We start from the raw sequence: 25,242 nt of genomic DNA, 5'->3' as shown, positions 1-25,242 counted from the left end.
TACTCGCACTCACAAACATCAACTATCAATGTGAGGAACAAAATGTGCCATATAGTACACAAAGTGCATTTATGTAATTTAGCAGACGCTCTTATCCAGAGCGACTTACACTAGTGAGTGCATATATTTTTGGTCCCCGTGGGAATTAAACACATAACCCTGGGACATGTTATGTACTTTTCCTGCACCTAGCAGTCTAATCTTAAAGCTATTGGTAAGTAATTAGCTGCATGTTTTCGTTCACAGATCCTGAACTCAAAGATGACTGAGGGTGTTGGGCTACCACAAGGTCCAGAAACTATTACTCTTGGGAGATACAGTGAGGAGCAAGTTACTGCGACCAATGAGGAGAAACAACACAATGAGGTGCCATCTGAGGAGTGAGTTTTGTCTTGGCCCCTCCCAGTATTCAAATTGTTGAATTGTAATTATAAGTTGATTGCAAATGCAAATGTGTACAGTGTAGGGTTTTCATGTGGCAAGGGACAAAACATGAAGCGGACAACATTTCCTGAAGAAAACAAGCAGCCTCATGTTTGTAATGTACAGGGTGTAGTGGGTGAGAAGTCAGGCGCAGGAAGCAGAGAGTTCAGGGTAGTGCTATATTTAATGCACAAAACGGCGAACATGAGCCAACCCCACGAAACACAGGGCGCACCACAAAACAAATGCCCCAAACACGGGGACTTTAAACAGTCCAGCAAAACCCACGAAATGGGAAACACGTAACCCATAGACGTGCACACAAGTTAAACAAAACAATCCCGCACAAAGAGCAGGCGGGCCTACTGGTAAATAAAGCCCGACTAATCAGCCTAAAACACAAACTGGTGAAACCAATAAACAGAAAGGGGAAAAGGGATCAGTTGCAGCTAGTAGGCCGGTGACGACGACCGCCGAGCGCCACCCGAACAGGAAGGAGAGCCACCTTCGGTAGGAGTCGTGACAATGTTGTCCCCCAGAATGACATGTTTTTTTATTGCACACAATATATTACATACAGCAGGTTTTTTAAAGGACCAAAGAGTTGAATCTGCTTTGTGTTTTCCTTTTTGCCACGGAAAATCAGGTATCGTATGTTTGTGATACTGGTACCGTGACAACCCTAATAAAGTGTATGTAAATTATAAAACTCTTCAACATCTGTGTCTCTTTGTGTGTATTCTCAGGTCTGTTGCAGTCTCCAGCCAACCCGCTGTCTCAGAACCGGAAGAAGAAGAGGTCTTTGAGGCTGCCAAAGAAGACCCCAGCCCTCCTGAGACACTCCCCACACACACCAGCCCTGATCCCAGCTTTGATACTGAGGTGAGATCCTGGATGTGGATGTCTGTATATGGGTTTCAAGATGCATTCTGTGGATGTGTTTTTATTGAAACCAAGAGTTTATGTATTAACAAGATAGATTCTGTTTGATTTTGATATGAATTGCATGACCGACTACAACTTTATAGCTGCAGGTGAAAGTATTGACGTGTGTTTTTGACCGACAGATAGAGGAGCCAGAAGACAGTGAGGTGGAGGAACCTATCACCATCACCCAACAGTCAGTCACAGCAGACACTGAGGAGCAAGAACCCTGGCAGAGGCCAACAGCAGGGTGAGCTCCATTCAACAACGCATGCAGAGAGCTTTTCATGTACTCTGACTCTGCATAGACAATCTTCAGTGTGGTGAAGCAACTATAAACATGCTGTGTGTGTGTGTGTTGTGTTCCTGTGTGTGTATACTCAGGTCTGGTATAGAAGACATTGCCAGAGCTACAGTGTTTAGCCTTCCCTCTGTGTCTGTACCTGAGAAAGCTGAGGCCATGCCTGATGTCGTCCTTGAAACCCGCCCTCCTCACACAACACCTAACCCCAGCTTTGGCACAGAGGTGGGTGCTTCACTGAAGGGACAACACAAATATATTGCTTAGACCAATAGTTTGAACCAAAATGTAAAGGATTAAACCAAAAATGTATCAAAAAGACTATAATATTTCATATTCTGAGAATACTAGGATGCCTTCAAAACGTGCTTGAGTGTCACTGGGGTTATGTTGTTTGTCCTGTAGGGGGTGATGAGAATCCACCTATTGGAGGCCAAGGAGCTGGTTGCCATGGATAAACTGATGGGGGGCCTGAAGAAGGGCAAGAGTGACCCCTACGTCAAGATCAACATCGGAGGGGTCAAGTTTAAGAGTCATGTGATCAAGGAGAACCTCAACCCTATCTGGAACGAGATGTATGAGGTATGGAGGGAGTTGGAGTTTTTAGGAAAGCTCATCTCTCTAGGACAGGGTGTTAGACATTGTGCACATTTAAATGAGCAGTAAAATGTATTGTGCGGTGCCTTAAAAAGTAAAAGCTATACATTTTAGAGTTTAGAGTAGAGATCGTTTGTATGAGCTGCAGTGTCTCCACTCGTGGATTATTATGAAGGGTTTTGTCGTAAAAATGTATCTGAGACCACTAGAAGTTTGTGACCTTTGTACATTTTCTTCCTTATTATCATGTAATAGTATTATTTGTGTTTAGTTTTGTTGTTATTGATTTTCCCTGATGTGTGTTTCCCAGACTGTGCTGACCCCCCAGGCTAGAGAGGAGATCCAGGTAGAGCTGTATGATAAAGACATGGACTCTGATGACTTCCTGGGCAGGTGTGTTCTAACTGGACAACTATACACTGTTTAATCAGTAACCTGTTATTGATATTCAAGGGATATGTCCCAAATGGCACCCTATTCCCTTTATAGTTCACTACTTTTGACCAGAGCCCTATGAGCCCTGGTCAAAAATAGTGCACCAAGTGAGGAAACAGAATGCTATTTGGGATGCACACAAGATAAGAGGTACTGTCTTTATACACTTTGGCCTTATGGTAGACGGCTTTGCAAAGTTTTCTACTTGTCTACTATTACGTATCAAACAGATCTATATAAAAAAGTCACAAGAATCTAATGCCAAAAAGTTGCCAAAACTTTTTTGTTTTTTTTTGTGTGCAGGTTCATGATCAGGCTGAGTGATGTCATCAGGTCCCAGTACACAGACCAGGTGAGTCAAGAGTCTTTATACAGGAAGTCAGGACAGAGTTTGGAATTTATTTAATTCCTCTGTCCTGTGGCCCTTTTATCACTTGTAATAAAAGTTTTGATTGTGAGGTTATTACTGTTGTCACAGTCTAGCTTTACATTCTACCTCTACTGATTGTGCTAGATTTGTACACAGTCTAAAGCGTATATTTCTGTGTTCCAGTGGTACACTCTGAATGAAGTGAAGTCAGGTCGTGTACATCTGGTACTGGAGTGGGTACCTACAGTATCACAACCAGACAGACTGGATCAGGTCAGTCCAACTCCTTTCTCAGTTTCTTCTGTCTCTCTCATCTCCTATCTCTTTCACTATGATTTCAGTTCAGCAATCTCTTTCCTCCCTGTCCTGTCAGTCACTCCAAGAAAGTTTTTCTAATTGCAGAAAGCAGTTGATTCACATTCCATAACTAATGCTATGTGGCATAACAGAGCACAGCATTAGTATCACGAGATGTCTCAATGTAACTCTTTCCTCCCCAACCTCCAGGTGCTGCAGCTGCAGTCTCTCCAGTCCTACCAGAACAAGGCTGTTCCCTCTACTGCTCTCCTCTTTGTCTATATGGACAGAGCCCACTCACTGCCTGTGAGTCACCTTTGACCTTTTACCTCTGATGGGATTCTGTTGACATGTTGCCATGATCTTGATGGCCTACTGTCATCTGATGTTTGTGATAAACTGTGATGCTTCACTTGGTTATTTTCTCTTGTGTTGTTTCATTGCTGATACATTATCTCACCATAATAGTCTTACATTATCCATTTTTTTCCCTTATCAGTTATGTCACTAATTGACCTAGAGTGACCTTTATCTGTGTTTCTAGTTAAAGAAGAGTGGGAAGGAGCCAAAGGCTGGAGCTGAGCTAGTTCTGGGGAAGACAACCTACAGAACCAAGGTGAGACTCAGCTTACAATATCACGCTTGTAATTTGTCTTAGATTGACCAACTAACGTCTCTTTTCCCTATCTCTCTTAAGGTGTGTGATCGCACCCACTCCCCCCAGTGGGACGAGGCTTTCTACTTCCTGGTTCGTGACCCCAAAGAAGAGATGCTCATAGTGAAGGTGGGTGGTTGTTTGAGTGTCATTGCAAGCACTTTGCTTTCTCTTGCGTTACTCATTTACAACAATATACAATTTCTTTATTGTCCATTAATGTGGACATTTTGTTCAGGTCAGCAGCAGGTCAGTCACTTAAGGGTGTCTCCGTCTCTCTCTATCTCTACATGTAGCTCTCCAGTGCTTGGGATCAGGCGATGGGTTCTCTGGTGGTACCAATCAGAGAGCTGCTGTCAGAACCAGATCTGGTCCTGGATCAGTGGCTGCATCTAGATGGGGCCTCACCTGACAGTCAGATTCTACTGAGGGCTGAGCTTAAGGTAAAACACAGACACGCACACACACTTCTGTATCCTCTATTGTTACTGTTGAAATTATTACTTACAAAGTGTATCTTTTAACAGATTCTGGACTCTAAAATGGTGGAGCTGATAGGTCAAGGGACACTGCCGTGCGCTGCAGGAAACTGTGGGCAGGTGAAGCTGTCTCTTTCCTATGCCTCAAAGGAGAAGAAACTCACCATTGCAGTCCATGCCTGCAGGTCTGCATCTGAGTGTCTGCATCAACTCAACTCTTTTCATATAGCAAGAGCACAGAGTTTGTCATTGTCAGGTCACATGATGGTCTGCAAACACTACTGCCCCCTACATATAGCCTAGCTTTGATCTCACTGCTAAAGAAAGGGTCCATTCATGTAATGATATCCCTATTTTCAACAAATTCCTCATACTGTACCTCTTTCTCTTACTTTACCATTTGACCACACTGGTTTTTAAGGCCATGGATCATGTTATATGTTGTGTGTTTCTGTATAGGGATCTCCAGTCCTCCAGTAAGGATGGCCTAGACACCTACATCTCCCTCATGCTGCTGCCAGACAAAACCAAGGCCACCAAGAAGAAGACAAGCGTCAAGAAGAGAGACCTGAACCCAGAATATAACGAGAGGTGTGAGGTGTTATGTGTGTGTGTCTCACTGCCAACTGAGTCATTTGAACCTATCTGTGTTAAATGGCGGCAGAGTGTAAAAGTATTGTCCCTGCCCCCTCTGTAGGTTTGAATTTGATCTGTCTGTGGAGGAGGCCAGGCGCAGGCATCTGAGTGTGTCGGTGAAGAACAGCTCAGCGTCCTTCAGGAGCAGCGATATCATTGGACAGGTCAGCCTGGGCTTGGATTACAGCATCTTCTTTTATTGCTATATTTTACTCATCATACTAAACTGTATCAGCTGGGTAGCTTTGGAGTAAACATGGGTGTCTGAACATTGTTTTTTTTTTTTCTCACCTGGTGCAAATTATGACTCATGCTTCTGTTCCACCCATGCAATATCATGTTAGTATTATGCAAATGGAACTTGTTTTGAATGCTGTGTATAGTAATATTTGTTCTTATCAAACTTCTTCTTTCAGGTGCACATAGAGCTGGCTCAGATTGACCTGGCCTCTGGTGTCACAGAATGGTGAGTAGTAGCCATAAAACAGGTAGCAATTAACGAATTGATTGATTGCGCTAACGAAGGTGGTTGACTGACAATTTAGCCATAATACACTGACCTTGACGCTGTTATTATGTGTGTGTCTTCTCGTTGGAGTGGTAGCCATACAAAATGATGGGTTAATTCATTAAACCACTTTTACTTTACTTTAACCCTCCCACAGGTTTGACTTGAAAGAGGAGGCTGAATAGTGGATCTGTTTGCAGCTGCCATACCTGTTATACCACAGGTTTAAAGTGAACCTGTACAGCCTAACTCACGCTGATGCCTTCCCCCACCTACCTTTACCACTGCTGCAGCCTGCTCTGTCCTTTCACCTCTCGTCACTTGTCTGCCTGTTCATGTCTATCTCTATATATTCACATATCAATATTATCACTAAAGACAGGGCAACTCAATACGTCAGACAATCTGGATTGGACCAGAAAGTCAGTATTAGACAGTTTGATCTGAAGTTTATACCTAGTATTAATAGTTATGATGTAATAGTTATGAAGGTCAAAATGTGTATATACTTTAAGAAGGTTAAGGGTTATACCTGCATACTTTTAAGAACTGATGAGGGTTATACCTGCTTATGAAAGTTACTTTTTAAATGTATATTACCAACTTGTTAGGGTTATTTGAAGATCGTTTGAAGGTTGTGTACGTTGAAGGTTAATGTACTGATGAATGATAGTTATATGCATTTATCTTGCCAGTGAGGAAGGAGTTCATGTTATCAAGGTAAAGAAACTCTTTCCTTAAACAGGAAGTGAATAGGGACCAGCAAAATGCGTTGTCAGGATACAGTATCAGTTCGGTATTTGATAATACCAAAGTAACAAACATGATTTGGAAGATATATCAGGGAATTCCATAATATATTATGGAATGTTATTTGTTGTGGGTTGTTAAGCATGTTAATATTAATAGAAGGATAATGAGGAATATGTAAGATTGAAAGTACAGTATTATGGACTTAGATACAGTATGGGTCCTTGCATATTCAGTCTCATGTAGTCAGATACACAATACACCTTAACCCACACGCCTTTACTCAGTGTCTAGTCAGGAACCTCCCTTACTAAAAGAGCATTGCTTTTATGTTACCTTACTTTGCCTTATGTTATTAAACAGAGACTACCACTATAGTATATAACAATGATATATACAGTACTGTCATCCATATATTATCCATGTGAAATGCACCCAATAGCCAAAGTCACTCTGATAATACACATTACAGATACTGACCAGTGGGGTTTAAATGTGTTAAATGGAGTGTTAACAGTTATTCCTTTCAAACTATTTATCTGCCATTTCATTGTCATAGTGTTTGTTATGCTCCATTCCATTTTGTTACATATCTTTTTGTTTAAACTTTTAAAACATTTTACTTGCCCTTGTGTTACTATACTGCTTTGATGTGTTTTACATTTGTGTATTTTTGTTTTATTGCAGCAGATTTTTTAACGCATTACAGTTGTGCATATATTGTCCCTTAACTTTGCCAAAATGAAAATTCCTTTGAAAAAATAAAGATGGTAATACAATCAGTGTGCATCGTGGCAGTCAAACACTTTTTGCACCTTACGAGATCAATCTCCTGTGGTACAGAAACTAGTCCTCAAGTCCTACAAACCTATTAGTGGGGTTCAAAATTGAACCAAAATGATTCTGCAAACGGATTAAAATGCCATATTACTCCGTGTGGTATACATTAAACTATTATAAATGCAGCAAGCACACTATTTTTCAAACAGCACACTATTTTTCAAACAACAGAAGTGGCCATATCCATCAACGTTATTTGAGTCGCTCCTTGTAATTTTGGATCATTCCTATTTCCTTTCATTTCGGCAAGACCAAACGAGGAAATACATCGTTTTTAAAATACTTTTTCCTTTTGAAATCTAAAACTGGATATCAACTCGTTTTCTCGTTTATAGTTTCCAAATTGTGCATCGAGTAACAGAAACAAAACAAACGAAAAGACATAGCCCATTTTTTAAATGTTTTGTTCATACCTGGAAGTACACGCCCCCTAATATAATATTCACGGTGCATTAATGGCTGTGTTTAGTAGCTAGCTAGTGGAAGTAAATTAACCTTAATCTCTCAACCTGCTACAAAACGAAGTCCCCAGCCCAGAGGTACCTGCTGCAGAAAGGTGAGATTTCTACGTCTGAACCCACACACACAAACAATATCAATAGGCACCAGCCAGACAGAAGATCTAGCTACAGAAAGTAACGTAGAAAGTTTGTAGCAGGTTGAGGGACTAACGTGATTTACTTTCACTAGCTAACGTTAGTTACCATGAGGGACTAATTCCACTGGCTATCATGATTATAGCCAGTAGCCTGCTAGCTCTAGTCAGTTAGCCAACTTGCTAGCTACAGTAGTCAGCAGTAACGTTAGCTGGCAGACTTTCATTTTCGTTTTCTTGTACAGCCCCAGGTGTCAAAATATGTTGCAAGACATTTGAGTGAGAACGCCACGCAGTGCGCACTTGTAAGTAAACTTTAATCGCACCTAAATTGTATATATTTTCTTTTAGGGTTGTATGTGGTTCTAGAACTTTTACCAGCCTATCACGAAAGCAACTGTTTACTAGAATTTTGTGGATTCATTTTAATCGATATGCAAAGATGATCAATTCTGTGTAAAACGAAAGTGATACTATTTTCTGTATTTGGGCAGTAAAGCAGGCTACATAAAACATTGAGTTGATCCCATATTTGTTTTAATGCAATAGACAATACACAATCTTATTTGTATCAACATTGCATTCGAGGTGTGTGTAAAGCAGAGTATCCCTATTTGACTGGAGTGTATGGGGGGTGATGAAGGTCATAAATAATACTCGTGAAGCTACTGATACCTCTCATGAAGTCACCTAACGTCTTCCTAGCGCCATAAAATACCACTATGTATTAACATGTACTGTCAATGGAGACAAGTTTTTTTTTCTCCCTAAGTCGTCAAACTGCCGGCTCGTTCACGTCATGTAGATGTAGTTAGTTTGCATGTATGTTCTATTGTAGCGACCCGCACAGACAGCTGTGTGTTATGTGTTACATGGAACCCAAACCGGCTGCGCGTGTGCGCCATCGTGAATAAATTATTTTGTCCCACCACACCAAACGCGATCACGACACACAGGTTTAAATATCAAAACAAACAAGCAATTACATTAATTTGGGGACAGGTCGAAAAGCATTAAACCTTTATGGCAATTTAGCTAGCTAATTTGTCCTATTTAGCTAGCTTGCTGTTGCTAGCTAATTTGTCCTGGGATATAAACATTGAGTTGTTATTTTACCTGAAATGCACAAGGTCCTCTACTCTGACAATTAATCCACACATAAAACGGTCAACTGAATTGTTACTTACCTTACAGATCACAAAGACATCCACATTCCACTCCATTCATATGCAAATACATTTGATTGTACACTGGCTTGTCTTGCTGGCATGTTTTTCATTTTAAACAGGCCTTCCCTTAGCTACACTGAAATAATATTAGTCCTCTTATGATTTAAAAAAACTCAGCTCATTAGTACACTCTTGTGGTTGAATATATCTATTGTATGTCCTATGATACAACAATGTTGAACTAACAAATACAATTTACAATAATTAACACCTTATGAAACAGCTGTGAAAACCAATCTGGCAATATTTTAGATTTAAATACATAAACTTAATTTTTTGGGTGGATGTGTGTCAGATTTTTTTGTACACTCACATGGCAATCAGACTGAAATACTGATTTCCGATGTGTGGAATAGAGGTGGTGGGTATTGTGTGGATGGGAGGTTCTGCTTGTCACTTGTTTTCATCACGTAGTCCGTCTTGGAAGGTGGACTCGAAGAGGGAAACTGCAAAGTCCAGGTGCTGCTGCCGTCTTTGTTCTGAGTGGTTGCAGTGCTACTGTTTTTAGCTAATCTGTGCATCTCACATTATGTGCCCTGTATGATAGTTGTCAATGCTCTTTCTTAGGAGATAATGACAACTTGACAATAACAGTGGGCTGATGTAATGAAAAGTTGGGGGGTGGTTGGTACTGAAGGACATCAGCTGGATCCATGTCTGGGTGTTAGGCAGAACCCCTAGGTCCTGGAGAACAGGAGCAGAGTAAAGGGTAGGAGACAGACGTAAACAAGCAAACACACAGGTTAAAGGATTATCAGGTATGTAAAAATACAGTTATTGAATCATTGAAATGTTTGATTAGACATGCAGTAATGTTAATGGCAGACAGAAAAGAAAGGATAAGGTCAGGGATGATCCCTCGAAAAGATAAAGAGATGAGTTGTGAGAGAAACTCCAGGGTGGTGTCATGACCACTGGAGTCATATACCTTAACAGTACCTACCTGGAGGTAGTTGAGGACTTGGTGGACTGTATATTATTTAGGGTTAGGTTTTACTTAGCACTGTGTTCTCTCCCAGGTGCTTGTAAGAGCACAGATGACAGACCGGTATGATTCCAGTTGAGGTTGTTTAAAGATGCTGATTCACAGCGCAGTAACAGCACAGCACAGTGTTTGGCTTAACAAATGTGTTAACTAAGAGTTTGTGTGGTTCTGAAAGGGGGGGGAAATTAAATACAATAGTAAATGGCAGGTATAAGCTTAATACAACCTCCAATTACATAACCAATTGTAGCCATATTATTTATATCTTATCTGCTGCACAGGGCAATACAACCTAACAAAATGGCTGTGACTTCACTAAGGAATGATCAGAGGAGTGCAACTACACAGCACCATCATCCTCACACTACTGCATGAACTTGAATGTATAATGCATCCACAAGGCTCATTGCTAACAAAATACCCACAATCAGTATATAACCACAGGGCATAAGACTACGCTAATTAGCATAACAACGGAGTGCGTCCATAACACATGTATTGTAAGAAATATGAACTCACATTTCTGAAGGACGCACACGGGCCTTGGCTAAAACAAAGAATGCTAACTAGAGGTAATCACAGGAGATGGCTGGAACTCATCACGGCTTGTGTACTTTCTCTAGTTATTTCCTTCTACTCAGAGATTGCCCAGCATGCCCTGCTCCACATCACCATTGGGCGGAGTTACAGCTCTCCCAGGATGAACTAATATTTATTCTCAATAGTCTTTCGTACACTGGAAGTAGCGGTTACTTAACGTGACCCAGTGGTTAGTCTTGAGATTGACTATTTTGAGGAACCCTTGGGCCAGTGTTGGGTACTATTGACAGCATGGCGATGCCGCCCACCACGAGGCGGCAAATGCAAATAGTTATGAGATTTTTATATTCACCTTAACTGATGGTGACCCCAGCTAGGAGCACCAAGCTTTCCCGGGGCTCACCTTCCTTTCGCCCTTCTTCCAAACCAAGTCATTCGCCCGGATGTCGAAGCACTTGGTCCCCTTGATTCTTCTCCGGTGGCTCTCCTTTTTCTCATGCGCCTTGAAGAATATAACTTCTAAATAAATGCCTCGTGAGCTTGTATCAACTGTGGTACCCCATCAGAACCCCAAATATATAAGCTTGTTTTACTCCAATGTCTGTAAACAATGTAAATGTAAACAAACCTTAAAACATGGTTTCAACTATAATTTTGATATCATGGATGGTCAGTCCTTGCATCCATAGCTCTGTTTATACATCTGAGAATGGTTATATTTCTACAGCTCCATCCCTCAGATTTTTACCAGAACAGGGGTGGGGAAATTGCTTTAACTACTGCTTGCCGCTTTAAAGGAGTCCAAAGCCTAGTTTATACCTGCAGCTAACATGTGTCCTTTGCCCTGATATCCACATTCTGATCGTGCCCACATCTTCAGAAATAGTGTCTACATGTTATTAAAATGTATTTTATTTGTGTCCTCGTCGTGACCACATTTCCTGGTCCTTTCCTGTATGCAAATTATTTGACCGCTATTCTTTCAAAATGTTGATTTATTTTAAGACACATTGATGTCATAAGTCAATGGGGTCACCTGTCAATGATTTTAGAAGGTGGGATAATGATTTAAAGAATCCTCTATACTTGTAATATATCCAGAGACAATCCGTTCCTGACTACATCCGAAGGTGGTCAGGAAGATCTGATCACAATCAGACCACAATGTGTATTTTAATCATCTACACCTGTCTGGAAATGTGGACACAATCAGAATGTGGACAAGATCAGGACAAAGGATGCCTGTCAGAACCGGGTATAAACGGGGCTTAAGACATGCTGAGAAACACAAGAACAAGAGTAATAGAAAAGTGAGAACCAACCAAGTGTCCCCTAATAGCCAGCGAAAGCAATTGCCTTTTCTATACTTTATGATAATACAATGAACATTTTACTTCTAATTTCACACACATGGTAGTTTTTCACATACCAGCCTGATGTGCATTGTGTTCAAATGGGCAATTAAAATGCTAAACCTTTGGTGTTTAGGACTGGCTGAAGTGAAAGTGACATATTGAGTGGTGTAAGCACAGCGACTGAACATGTCAGACGAGGACATAGAAGTAAGTATATGCACTTGTATTGTGGCTAGATCATGGAACATTTTTATCCTAACAGAAGAGGAGAACGTAACAATCATTATTTCTTTCAAGACATCACCTACAGAGATTAACATAAACCATGAAGTCTCTGGACCAGAACAGCAACGGCCCCATGACCTTTCGCAAATACAGATTCATGTGGTAGGTATCAAAGGATGGGACCAGGGGTAGCATATGTTACGCAGGTGTGACATTATTAAAACCGGTGACTTTAATTTGGGTATTTAGGGTTAACATCAACTAACAGTATTTCATAAAGGCCTACAATGTTCTTGTGCTCTAATTATTATGACTAAACACTTTTGTCTCGGCGTAGGCTACTTCTATTTAGAATGTGGAAATGTAGGCTATTGCATTAACCACATGTTGAGGAGGCACAACCGTTCATCGATTTGACAGCTTCTCCAATGCAGTTACACGTTCGACACAAAAGCAATGAAACGGCTATGTAGTTGTCAGTTATTGTGGGTTAGCGCTGGAACTGATTGAATATAGGCCTTAGGCTTGGATTCTATCCATTTGCGGTGTGTCGACCATGCACTATTTATGCACTATTTAAAGGAAGTTTGCTATTGAGCCGACATGTGGAGCGTTTACCGTGAATGTGATCTCTTGAATGCAGTTATTGTTGCCTTTAACCTTTAACTGCAGTGAGCTAAATCAGGGTCACCCAGTGTTTCTTGGTAGTCTTAAACAAATCTACTTTGAAACAAAAGTATACACCTCATACACATGGTTATGGGCTTTAAAAAAAAAATAAGACACCTGTACCATGTCAGATATAGAGTTGAAATGTATTCAATTTTGAGTTTGCATCCCAATATTTCACTTTATATACATTGCAGAAGACTGAAATATAACAACCATTTGACATAAACAACTGATTTGCGGCTGGTTTTGCAATGCCGACAATGAGGGATCGGCTGAATCCCGGCCTTCGCCTACTACTGGACTAAAAAGCATCCTCAATGGAGGAATAGAGTGCGTCCCGAGCCTTGTCCTAAGACTTCAGTTCAGAGCCACTAAGAGAGAATTCAACAATATAATAAGAACTATAACTTTGTGAAGGCACAGGTTTATGATGGTAAATAAAAGTGCTCTCCACTGTCTCTCCCAGCCCACAGGAACATCCAGTGGCCCTGTACCAGTGATACAGTCACAGCCTCAACGGTCTAGTGTTTCTCAAAGTGCTTTTACTTACAAGGTAAGGATCTTTATAGGACTCTATTGTGGTATACTAGCACCGCTTACTGTTGCTCAGTATCTTTTGAGAGCCTTAAACAGTGTCATTTAACCCGTAAATCTAAGCCCTGTCTAAGCCGGGGGAGGGTGGATGGGGGTTTACTAAGCTATAGGATCTTTAAAAAAAAGGTCATACCAAGGCTAATTTTGCTATTTGATTTAGAATTTTCAGACCCCTTGAAGTATCGAAATTTATTAGCCCACACAAACGGATTGAATAACAGATTCACTGCATGGACCAGATAGTCCCATAAAGAAAATCTAAAGGAAGTTTGTTCTGATGTGTCTGTCCTGTATCTGAGGGATATAAGAAAGACTAGGAAACATTTTTTAAATATATGTATTTAACCCCTTATTTTTGGCACTAAACAGTCTAAGCCCCTGTCTAACCTGGGGGGGAACATTTTGTTATTTTTCTTGACATGTATTTAACCCCGTATTTATGTCTCCATATATACACTACCGGTCAAAAGTTTTTGAACACCTTCAACACATTCAAGAGTTTTTATTTCTTTATATTATTTTCTACATTGTAGAATAACAGTGAAGACATCAAAATAATGAGAACACATATGGAATCATGTAGTAACCAAAGAAGTGTTAAACAAATCAAAATATATTTGAGATTCATAAAATACTCACCCTTTACCTTGATGACAGCTGTGCACACTTCTGGCATTCTCTCAACCAGCATCACCTGGAATGCTTTTCCAACAGTCTTGAAGGAGTTCCCACATATACTGAGCACTTGTTGGCTGCTTTTCCTTCACTCTGTGTTCCGACTCATCCCAAACCATCTCAATTTGGTTGGGGGATCGTGATGGCCAGGTCATCTGATGCAGCACTCCATCACTCTCCTTCTTGGTGGAGATGTGTTGGGTCAATTTCCTGTTGAAAACCAAATGATAGTCCCACTACGCCCAAACCAGATGGGATGGCGTATCGCTGCAGAATGCTGTGGTAGCCATGCTGTTTAAGTGTGCCTTGAGTTCTAAATAAAACACAGTGTCACCTGCAAAGCACCCCCACACCATAACACCACCTCCTCCATGCTTTACGGTGGGAAATACACATGTGGAGATCATTCGTTCACCCACACCACATCTCACAAAGACACTGCGGATGGAACAAAACATCTCCAATTTGGACTCCAGACCAAAGGACAAATTTCCACTGGTCTAATGTCCATTGCTTTTGTTTCTTGGTCCAAGAAAGTCTCTCCTTTTTATTGGTGTCCTTTAGTAGTGGTTTCTTTGCAGCAATTTGACCATGAAGGCCTGATTCACGCGGTCTCCTTTGAACAGTTGATGTGTTGAGATGTCTGTTACTTGAACTCTGTGAATCATTTATTTGGGCTGCAATTTCTGAGGCTGGTAACTAATGAACTTATCCTCTACAGCAGAGGTAACTCTGGGTCTTCCATTCCTGTGGCGGTCCTCATGAGAGCCCGTTTCATCGTAGCGTTTGATGGTTTTTGCGACTGCACTTGAAGAAACTTTCAACGTTTTAGAAATGTTCCCGATTGACTGACCTTCATGTCTTAAAGGAATGATGGACTGTCATTTCTCTTTGCTTATTTGAGCTGTTCTTGCCATAATATGGACTTGGTCTTTTACCAAATAGGACTTCTGTGTACCCCCCCCCCCCCCCATTTCAGGTGACTACCTCATGAAGCTCGCCCACCCTACTACCTCATCCCCATATTATTTACTTTTGCACACCAGTATCTCTACTTGCACATCTATCACTCGTGTTAATGCCAAATTGTAATTATTTTGCCACTATGGCCTATTTATTGCCTTTACCTCCCTAATCTTACTACATTTGCACACACTGTATATAGATGTTTCTACTGTGTTATTGTCTGTACGTTTGTTTATCCCACATGTAACTCTGTTGTTTTTGTTGCACTGCTTTGCCAGGTCGCAGTTGTAAATGATATCTTGGTCTCAAATGTAAAATCTATTTTGATTTGTTTAACACTTTGGTTACTACATGATTCCATATGTGTTATCTCATTGTAGAATAACAGTGAAGACATCAAAACAATGTAGAAAATAGTATAAATAAAGAAAAACCTTTTGAAGGTGTTAGGTGTTAACTTTTGACCGGTAGTGTACTTCCATTCATTTTTTGTTCAACTGGTACTGGGGGACCTTCAGATGAGTCTTGTGAGGCTTGTGGACATCCTAAAGCAAAACAACATGTAGGTGTTCGTGAGAGTCTCACCTTTCCAACAGAGGGGTCATATTAGTATGTAGCCCAAACTGTTTGGACGCTACAGACAGAAGTTAGCAGATCGGCTGTACAGACAGGTCCCAATACGCTTGTGGGGGAGTAGTGCAAAATGGAGAACACCATCGTGTTTGTGAGAGTCTCATCTTCAAAGGGGTCGTCATAGTTTTGTAGGCCAAACCGTTCGGACGCTACAGACGATTTTGTGAGAAGACCGATTTTCGTGATGTCTCATGGTCTTACAAACACCGGCGAGCCAAGTGTAGGTCCAAAAGGCTTCTTTAACAGCTTCCACCCCCAAGCCATAAGACTACTGAACAATTAATCTAATGGCCACTGGACTATTACACACTTTTTATAATTTTTTACTTTAGTTTATTTGGTAAATATTTTCTTAACTCTTCTTGAACTGCACTGTTGGTTAAGGGCTTGTAAGTAAGCATTTCACGGTAAGGTCTACACTTGTTGTATTTGGCGTGTGTGACAAAGTTTGATTTGGCGTGTTGGTGGAGCATTCCAGAGCTGAGGGGCCTCATGTCAGAAGGCCCTGTCACCCATGCTCCACAGGTTTGTGGCTGGTGTGACCAGGCTGAGTCTGATGATCGTAGTGTGCGTGCTGGGGAATAGTTCTCTAGAAGTTGGCATGTGTATTTAGGTCCATCCCCTTGAGGGCCTTGAAGGTGAGCAGCATAATCTGTTAGTGGAATTCTAAATTCCTCTGTATTATTTCCCAATCAGAATTAAGTACTCTGTCAATGCATTCTATGGGATCGTAAAACCCATATTATTATTATTATTATTATTATAGGAATGGACAGAGCCCCAGTCTTAAACTCAGGTAACAGCGTTTATTTCAAGAGAGTACTGCCCAAAAATAAAAAAGAACCGTACATTTTAAAGAGACAACATAAAATGACATCATCAGTTTCTCACACCCTCTCCGATCCACACAATAGCGCAGTGTCTTCAGGTCTGGAGATCTTCTTCTACTCCCCTCATAAAACAAACATTCCAATCTGTCTAAAAGACATCTTCTCCTCCACTAATGGAACATCAAAGACCATTCTTATCTGTCAGAAAAGATATATGCCCTCCTTCTCCCTTTCCCGCAAGGTACATTTTCAGTAACAGCTTAACCAAGAACCCAATACATTTCATAACATAATAGTATTAAAATAAATGGTTCTTAAATAAATGTATACATAATTAATCATTTCAACTATAATTGTACAATGATACATTGTATCCTGTATTGAACAGGAAACCCAGACTATTTGCATTGTCCCCCCTCTTTTATACTGCTACTACTCTCTGTTTATTGTCTATGCATAGTCACTTTAACTCTACCTACATGTACATATTACCTCAACTAACCAGTGCCCCCGCACATTGAATCTGTACTGGTACCCCTGTATATAGCCTCGCTACTGTTATTTTACTGCTGCTATTTAATGATGTTATTTTTTGACTTATTAATTTTTTACTTAACCAACAATGCAGTTGTAAGAAAAAATAAGTGTTAAGTAAACATTTCACTAAGGTCTACACCTGTTGTATTCGGCACATGTGACAAATACAATTTGATAACGTTTGAAAATTTGATTTGATATTCACCGCAAATGTGGAAGTGGGACATAGGCGGATACGGTGGATTGAGGCACATCCAATGCAAAGAAATACCTAAGCTCACTAAAAAAAGGAAATGTCCCTTTTTCAGGACCCTGTCTTTCAAAGATAATTAGTTAAAATCCAAATAACTTCACAGATCTTCATTGTAAAGGGTTTAAACAATGTTTCCCATGCTTGTTCAATTAATCATAAACAATTAATGAACATGCACCTGTGGAACATTCCGAAATTCAGGTCACAGTTTTGAAAACTTAGGGCACTAAAGAGGCCTTTCTACTGATTCTGAAAAACACAAAAATAAAGATGCCCAGGGTCCCTGCTCATCTGCGTGAACGTGCATTAGGCATGGGAAACAGGACGGACAGCTAATCATCCTCGCAGTGGCAGACCATGTGTAACAATACCTGCACAGGATCGGTACATCCGAACATCACACCTGCAGGACCGGTATAGGATGGCAACAATAACTGCCCGAGTTACACCAGGAACACACAATCCCTCCATCAGTGCTCAGACTGTCCGCAATAGGCTGAGAGAGGCTGGACTGAGGGCTTGTAGGCCTGTTGTAAGGCAGGTCCTCACCAGACATCACCGGCAACAACATTGCCTATAGGCACAAACCAACCGTCGCTGGACCAGACAGGACTGGCAAAAAGTGATGAGTCGCGGTTTTGTCTCACCAGGGGTGATGGTCCGATTGGCGTTTATCGTCGAAGGAATGAGCGTTACACCGAGGCCTGTACGCTGGAGCGGGATCGAGGTGGAGGGTCCGTCATGGTCTGGGGCGGTGTGTCACAGCATCATCGGACTGAGTTTGTTGTCATTGCAGGCAATCTCAACGCTGTGCGTTACAGGGAAGACATCCTCCTCCCTCATGTGGTACCCTTCCTGCAGGCTCATCCTGGCATGACAATGCCACCAGCCATACTGCTCGTTCTGTGCGTGATTTCTTGCAAGACAGGAATGTCAGTGTTCTGCCATGGCCAGCGAAGAGCCCTGATCTCAATCCCATTGAGCACGCCTGGGACCTGTTGGATCGGAGGGTGAGGGCTAGGGCCATTCCCGCCAGAAAATCCGGGAACTTGCAGGTGCCTTGGTGGAAGAGTGGGGTAACATCTCACAGCAAGAACTGGCAAATCTGGTGCAGTCCATGAGGAGGAGATTCACTGCAGTTCTTAATGCAGCTGGTTGCCACACCAGATACTGACTGTTACTTTTGATTTTGACCCCCCTTGTTCAGGACACATTATTCCATTTCTGTTTGTCACATGTCTGTGGAACTTGTTCAGTTTATGTTGAATCTTGTGTAAATATTTGTATGAACATATGTTAAGTTTGCTGAAAATAAACACAGTTGACAGTGAGAACTTTTCTTTATTTGCTGAGTTTAGTTTAAAATGTCAGATTTATATGGGGGCATTTGTATTATGCTAATGAAATTTCCACGGGGTGCGGACATCAACCTTAGTTACGCCTCAGGGACCTGAAGTGTATGTATTACATGACCTCGTGACACTGTGACTCAACTAATCTCTGAAAAAACAGGATTATTATCAAACCAATAATCAAGTTTTTCTATTGGACTGTCCAAAGTGGCTTCCTTTTTTGGACTAGAATTGCCGCTCATTCTGATGTTCAGTTATTCCTTCAGGCAGGAGTATCCGAGGACGTGTCTGAAGAAGACTCATCAGCCCGAGAGACTGCCGATCGGTTCTCTGAGACTTTTGGAGGAGGGACACCTTCAGCAACCTGTGTTAATATCCCAAGCTCTGATGACGTTAGTCATTTTATTTTTAGACAGCTGTGAATATTTGTATAATACATATATTAATGTGCAACAAGGGCACACATTCACTGGACAAATCAATATTTCCACATGTTATAATCCAGGACCCAGACCTGTATCAAGCAGATAATGACTTTAAGGTGAAGCATCCCTCAGCACCCCTGTATGACTCCAGGCACTCTGGCAATGTTAGTAATTTTGTCTTTTGATAGCTGTGAAACTCTGAATGTACGTTACATGTTAAATAAGGACATTACTTGTTTTCTTTTTATTGGTGTTTTTAGAATATATATATATATATATCTCCATAAGGCTAAAAATATATCTCTTGAAGCATTAATGATGGTAGATATTTTACAACATGTACAATATTTGACATCACTCTCTCTAGCCTCATTCATCCTCTTCCAAAGAGATGAGTGTGGATTATCCTGCTGAAGGAGATGATGGCTCTGCTAGAAACAAACAATCACAGCGAGATCAACATTCTCCCATCAACCCCCAAAGCACTCAGGATGTGGTAATGATTCTATCTAGCAGATCAAAGGATGTGTCATTTTTCTAACTAGCTTTAGACACTACTGTAGTACTCTCTGGTCAATGCTCAGGAGACAACAGTTTCTGCTATTGCCCCTGTCAATCAGGTTCTGATATCTGCCTTGAAAGCATGACGTCATCCTCTTATCTTATCAGTTACTAAGCCACCTGAACAACGCAAAAATAATACATGTTGTAATTTTTTCAGGACCTGAATCAGGCAAAGGACGAGAGGGGAAAAGCAGACCACTGGACCTCTAGATGAGGCTACAGTCTGTCAGTGTAGTGTGGCCTGGGGGAAAAAAACCCATCTCTAGCTTAAACTGATATATTTCTATGGGGATTCTTTATTATGCTAATAATAAAGCTGTGAATATTTGTATAATACATGGATTATTGTGCAACAAGGGCACACATTCACCAGACAAATCACTATTTTCATATGTTAAAATCCATAAAGTTGTCTCTCTAATGATTAACATCATATTAATATTCTGTTGTTTCCAGGACCCAGACCTGTATCAAGCACCCCTGTATGACCCCAGACACTTTGGCAATGTTAGTAATTTTGTCTTTTGTTAGCTGTGAAAATCTGATGAATGTACTTTACTGGTTTTCTTTTTTTTGTGTTTTTCAAATGTATATCTCTTTAAGGCAACAATTATATCTCTAAAGCATGAATGGTGGTAGATATTTTATGGCATTTACAATATTTGACATCACTCTCTCTAGCCTCGGTCATCCTCTTCCAAAGAGATGAGTGTGGATTATCCTGCTGAAGGAGATAATGGCTCTGCTAGAAACAAACAATCACAGCGAGATCAACATTCTCCCATCAACCCCCAAAGCACTCAGGATGTGGTAATGATTCTATCTAGCAGATCAAAGGATGTGTCCTTTTTCTAACTAGCTTTAGACACTACTGTAGTACTCTCTGGTCAATGCTCAGGAGACAACAGTTTCTGCTATTGCCCCTGTCAATCAGGTTCTGATATCTGCCTTGAAAGCATGACGTCATCCTCTTATCTCATCAGTTACTAAGCCACCTGAACAACGCAAATGTAACTTTTTCAGGACCTGAATCAGGCAAAGGACGAGACGGACGAGACCGAGGAAAAGCAGACCACTTTAGATGAGGCTACAGTCTATGTCAGTGTGTTGTGGCCTGGGAAACATATATTGTCATGGAAGTCTATACTTCAAAAAAGTCTCCAGTCATGGTTGAATAATAACTTTAAAGAAACCGATTGCACCGTGGAAAGGCTGAACGGATACTTGGCCGAAGTCAAGATACATCCCCCATCAGGTTAGAAGGATACATTAATACCTGTATCATTTCAATGTCGAGGAGACGCTCAAGACATAGAGGTGCTGCTATAAGAAAATAATCTTCACTAACATTGACGCAAACAATGTGTCCCTGTTTTAAATTCCCAAACCTATAGCAAAGGTTTTTTGCCATGTTAGCAAGTTGGATTTGGGAATACATTTCTGTCCTTTTATTTTTAAGAGTTTTAATTATTATCATTGTGTGATTGTCTGCTATTATTCATCTGCCCTGTTAAGTCGTTGAGGACCTTCTGAAGCTGAAGGAAGCGTGGGTGACCTTCAAAGACAAGGCCAAGACATCAGCCACTGTGCGGTTTCAGGGGGCTATACCATTTAAACCCTGGAATCAATCAAACAGTAAACCCAGCTCAATGGAAGACTTGCCTCCAACATCCAACATGCCAGAGGATGTATGTAAATCAAATGCGTGATTATTTGACAGCATTTTCAAATCAACTATAATATAAAAAGTATAATATACATCTTTTAAATATTATTTCCCCCGCCTCTAGGTCAAACTCCCAATACCTGTAAGTGCTAGCATTGACATCGGTGGCTACAAACCTGAAGTACGGGCCGGCCCTCACCGTCATTACCACACCACCGATCACAAGTTGGCTGTAAAAGGGAGCTTTGATGAAGTGAACCAGTTCCACAGAGAGTTTACCAAGATCGTCAGGGAAGCGGAAACCGAGCCAGAAGCGGATTGGAACGATAATGCAGAAGCGGCACAAAGCATGACTCACAATGGAATGAAGACCCATGAAGAACCTGTGCAGAAGGAAATGAGCTTTCCAGTCCCACTGAACCACTTTGTGTACTTGAATCAGGCCTACCGGAAGGAGATGGAGGACATAGAGAAAAGAAATGGAGTCAAAATCAATGCAGAAGTGAAGGTGTCCATCATAGAGGACACACAGACAACAGGCAGAGATGTTATGCTGACCAAAGCCCACCAGGAGTTCAGTGACCTCTTCCAGAAGTATGTAGTTGATTTGGACAGCATTTCCACCCATCTGACACATGGGGATCCAGGAGACCTCATGAATACGCTGAAAAACATCCAGAATGAGGAGACTAGGCTGGTACTAAATGTGTCTGCCAATGGCTGCGTTGTGTTTGGGCCGGCTCAGAGCATCATGGCAGTCAGGAAGGCTCTTGGGGTGAAGACTACAATAATGACATTTGGAATGGATCACAGCTCCACAGAGAAAGCATCTGGATTTGCTGGAGGACCTGTTTTGAGATCTCCAAAAACACCACGGATGATTGGGATGGACATCAAAGATCCACTTTTCTCACATGGGCTGGCCATGGACCAGACTCACTGGGATCTAATGAAATCTGCCTTTCATGAAAAAATAACAGCAATCAAAAATAAATTTAGAGTGGATTTCATGGAGGAAAAGTCTCCAGGCAAGGTAAAAATTAAAACCAGACCTACAACACCACACACTCCACCGGCAGTCTCTCTGGAAAGCCACGCCATCAGAGCTCTCATGCACCTCTACCAGAAGGTTGCGACATCAGCGATGAGCTGCCACCTGCTGGACCCTACCCATGCAAAGACTGTGGGGGACAAGCTGGAGGAGATCCACCCTCGACACCGCTGTGTCTGGGCAGGAGAAAACTATGGTCCCTGGAGGCTGATCGGCCTACCGCAACATTTGGGCCCTGCTGTCAAAGAGCTAGAGATGATGCTGAAAAGGCCTATGTTTAAAGAAGAAGACAAGCACAAGATTGAGTATCCTGGCGACAGATCCAGCACTGGAGCAGCCATGGGGGGAGCAGTCGGAGATGGAGGAGCAACAGGAGGGCCTGAAGATGATAATTGCTCCATATGCATGGACATATTTATCAACAAGAGGAAGTTGTCCTGCAGCCATGAGTTTTGTACAGAATGTCTGAGGAAGGCAGTGAAATTCTCAGGCCCCACATGTCCTTTGTGTAAGGATGTGTTTGGAAAGGTGGAGGGAGACCAGCCTGAGGGAACAATGAAAGTGAAACATGAAAGTTACCACTGCATACCTGGATACCATGGCTACGGCGTGATAGTTATCAGCTATGATATACCAGGTGGAAAACAGACGGTAAAAGGCTTTCATTTTTTTCATTATAAATGTAACAAATTTACAGCACTGAATTATCTCATCATGCATTGTTTGTACTAACCCTCACTGTGGTGATTAACAGCAAAATGTTTAACTACACTGACATATTTTCCTGTCTTCAGAAGAAACATTCCAACCCTGGAAAAGGGTTCATTGGGGCCCATAGAACAGCTTATCTCCCTGACAACCAGGAGGGCAACGAAGTGCTGAAGTTACTGGAGAGAGCTTTCAACCAGAAGCTGATTTTCACAGTTGGGACCTCCAGAACCACTGGGACAGACGACTGTGTGACATGGAACGACATTCACCACAAGACCAACATCGATGGAGGGGCACAAGTGTAAAATACCTAAAACGATGGATATGATTATATTAACCTTCTGTAACAGTTGACAATTATTTTACATTTGATTAATTTACAAGATTGTATTGTGTGCTTTGTGTTTTTCCACAGTTTTGGTTATCCTGACCCTGACTACCTGAGCAGAGTGAAGAGTGAGCTGAAAGCCAAAGGCATTGAATGAAGACAGTCTTGAAAATAGAACAGACTAGTTCAGTTGAGATTTTAAACTGTTTAGAATAGATGCCTTTTAAATAGTTGATCCATAATAACAGTACACTTTCTAATCAAACAGGCAGGGGACATGTATTCTATGAAATCAAGATGTTTGTTGATTAATATGCCATATTTACAATATCATTGTAACCTCAGTGTGAGTTGTTTTGACTAATGTATTACAATAATCTTTAAGAATATCTGTGTGTCTGGAACCATGTTGATCAAGATTTATTTTTTTAAACAAATGGAAACTTTTGATTGGTGTACAAGTAGTTCATAATAGATGCTTGAATGCAGGGTGACAGGTGGAGCTATGACAAAAAATACATATTGAATTTATAGAACTATGAAACATAAAAAAGCACTGACAGAATTATCAAACAATTATACAGAATAGTTTGCCTAATGACAAACTGAGCTGTTTTCTACATACTTCAGGCTTAGAAAGGACTGCCATTGTTTTTTTGCGGTCAAGTCTAAATGCGGGATGTTGTACAAAACAAAGTGATCAGCTTTAGCTCCGGCCGCACGCTGGTGAGTTTAACTTTTTTTGCGGAAACTCACATCCGTGGCACAGCGTTCGGCCGGAACAAGGAGTTTGGGGAGCCAGGCAATAGAATAGTAACATTGAGTGGAAACAACTTCAATATATTAATTACCAGTTGGTGAGCTCTCATTAGATAAAGATACTTGCTGGAACTGAAAAGCTTGGTTCAGTGCTCACTTATGAAGGACATGGGTGAGCATTCAGGTTTAAGTTTGCTTTGAATTTTGTTTGATGATTGGCAATGAGAATAAAACAGTGATCTCACTTTTGTGGTTAACTTTTGTATTAATTGTTGTATCGTCCACAATATGCCAACTCGAGTCCTGTCTAGTTAGATATGAAAACAACCAGAGAAGTGACTGGTGTTCAACGGTGACCAAACTGCGGTACTAATGGAGTGTTGCGCTGCACGATGAGTACATTTTTGACAACTGTAGCATTTTAGCTAAGCCTAACCCTATTCCAAACCTTAACCTCGTTCTCATAACCTGCTATGCATTTTAGCGTCGAACCAATAATGGAGCGCTGATGTTACCCATCGCTGTTGATCCACCCACTTCTTTTGCAACACCACTTTCAGACACACTCCAATTTATGCAGTTAACCATACTTGCACCAATACCGTGTTCACGTGCTAATGGGAACTAGGAGAGTCCGAAATGTTTGACGTGCTTACTGGTTGGAGATATACAGTTGAAGTCGTAAGTTTACATACACCTTAGCCAAATACATTTAAACTCAGTTTCACAATTCCTGAAGTTTAATTCTAGAAAACAAAATCCATGTTTTAGATCATTTTAAGACTGTGAGATGTCAGAATAATAGAGATTTGTGTCAGATTTGATTTATTTCATCACATTCCAAGTGGGTTAGAAGTTTACAGATACAAATTGAGTGTTTGGTAGCATTGCCTTTAAATTGTTTAACTTTGGTCAAACGTTTCAGGGAGCCTTCCACAAGCTTCCCACAATAAGTGGGTCAGGTTTGTAAGCTCCTTGCTCGCATACACTCAGTTCTGCCCACAAATTTTCTATAGGATTGAGGTCAGGGCTTTGATGGCCACTCCAATACCTTGACATTGTTGTCCTGAAGCCATTTTGCA

General features: G+C 41.1%; 2 protein-coding genes across 7 annotated transcripts in view; both read left to right on the top strand.

Moving 5' to 3' along the window:
* The window catches only part of esyt1b (extended synaptotagmin-like protein 1b), a 39,175-nt gene extending 32,017 nt beyond the window's left edge, over positions 1-7,158 (top strand). The window contains exons 36-52 of the mRNA XM_029683182.2: positions 247-380; positions 1,170-1,305; positions 1,491-1,597; positions 1,732-1,873; positions 2,054-2,230; positions 2,556-2,638; positions 2,984-3,032; positions 3,234-3,323; positions 3,558-3,653; positions 3,892-3,963; positions 4,045-4,131; positions 4,299-4,445; positions 4,530-4,666; positions 4,941-5,072; positions 5,179-5,281; positions 5,534-5,583; positions 5,783-7,158. Coding sequence (XP_029539042.2) covers positions 247-380; positions 1,170-1,305; positions 1,491-1,597; positions 1,732-1,873; positions 2,054-2,230; positions 2,556-2,638; positions 2,984-3,032; positions 3,234-3,323; positions 3,558-3,653; positions 3,892-3,963; positions 4,045-4,131; positions 4,299-4,445; positions 4,530-4,666; positions 4,941-5,072; positions 5,179-5,281; positions 5,534-5,583; positions 5,783-5,810 — 1,770 coding nt within the window. The 3' untranslated portion in view covers positions 5,811-7,158. The remainder of the gene's footprint in view (positions 1-246; positions 381-1,169; positions 1,306-1,490; positions 1,598-1,731; positions 1,874-2,053; positions 2,231-2,555; positions 2,639-2,983; positions 3,033-3,233; positions 3,324-3,557; positions 3,654-3,891; positions 3,964-4,044; positions 4,132-4,298; positions 4,446-4,529; positions 4,667-4,940; positions 5,073-5,178; positions 5,282-5,533; positions 5,584-5,782) is intronic.
* Positions 7,159-7,651: 493 nt separating this feature from the next.
* On the top strand, positions 7,652-24,404 carry LOC115143103 (E3 ubiquitin-protein ligase DTX3L-like). Of its 6 annotated transcripts, XM_029683184.2 has the most exons (16): positions 7,652-7,771; positions 8,056-8,115; positions 9,607-9,797; positions 12,053-12,126; positions 12,217-12,306; positions 13,283-13,369; positions 18,911-19,048; positions 19,162-19,245; positions 19,449-19,577; positions 20,102-20,152; positions 20,327-20,455; positions 20,669-20,900; positions 21,161-21,333; positions 21,436-23,013; positions 23,157-23,374; positions 23,489-24,404. In XM_029683184.2, exons 4-16 carry the CDS (start codon positions 12,106-12,108, stop codon positions 23,556-23,558), a joined length of 3,000 nt encoding a protein of 999 aa, XP_029539044.2. In that variant the 5' UTR covers positions 7,652-7,771; positions 8,056-8,115; positions 9,607-9,797; positions 12,053-12,105; the 3' UTR covers positions 23,559-24,404. The 6 variants fall into 6 exon arrangements, with proteins under 6 accessions (XP_029539044.2, XP_029539048.2, XP_029539043.2 ...); XM_029683188.2 differs by lacking the exon at positions 9,607-9,797 and having other exon boundaries at positions 19,162-19,197; XM_029683183.2 differs by lacking the exon at positions 9,607-9,797.
* The last annotated feature ends 838 nt before the right edge of the window (positions 24,405-25,242 follow it).

Source organism: Oncorhynchus nerka, linkage group LG15 (genome assembly GCF_034236695.1).
Source record: "Oncorhynchus nerka isolate Pitt River linkage group LG15, Oner_Uvic_2.0, whole genome shotgun sequence".
Taxonomy (NCBI): domain Eukaryota; kingdom Metazoa; phylum Chordata; class Actinopteri; order Salmoniformes; family Salmonidae; genus Oncorhynchus; species Oncorhynchus nerka.
This window is presented reverse-complemented; position numbering and strand designations above follow the sequence as displayed.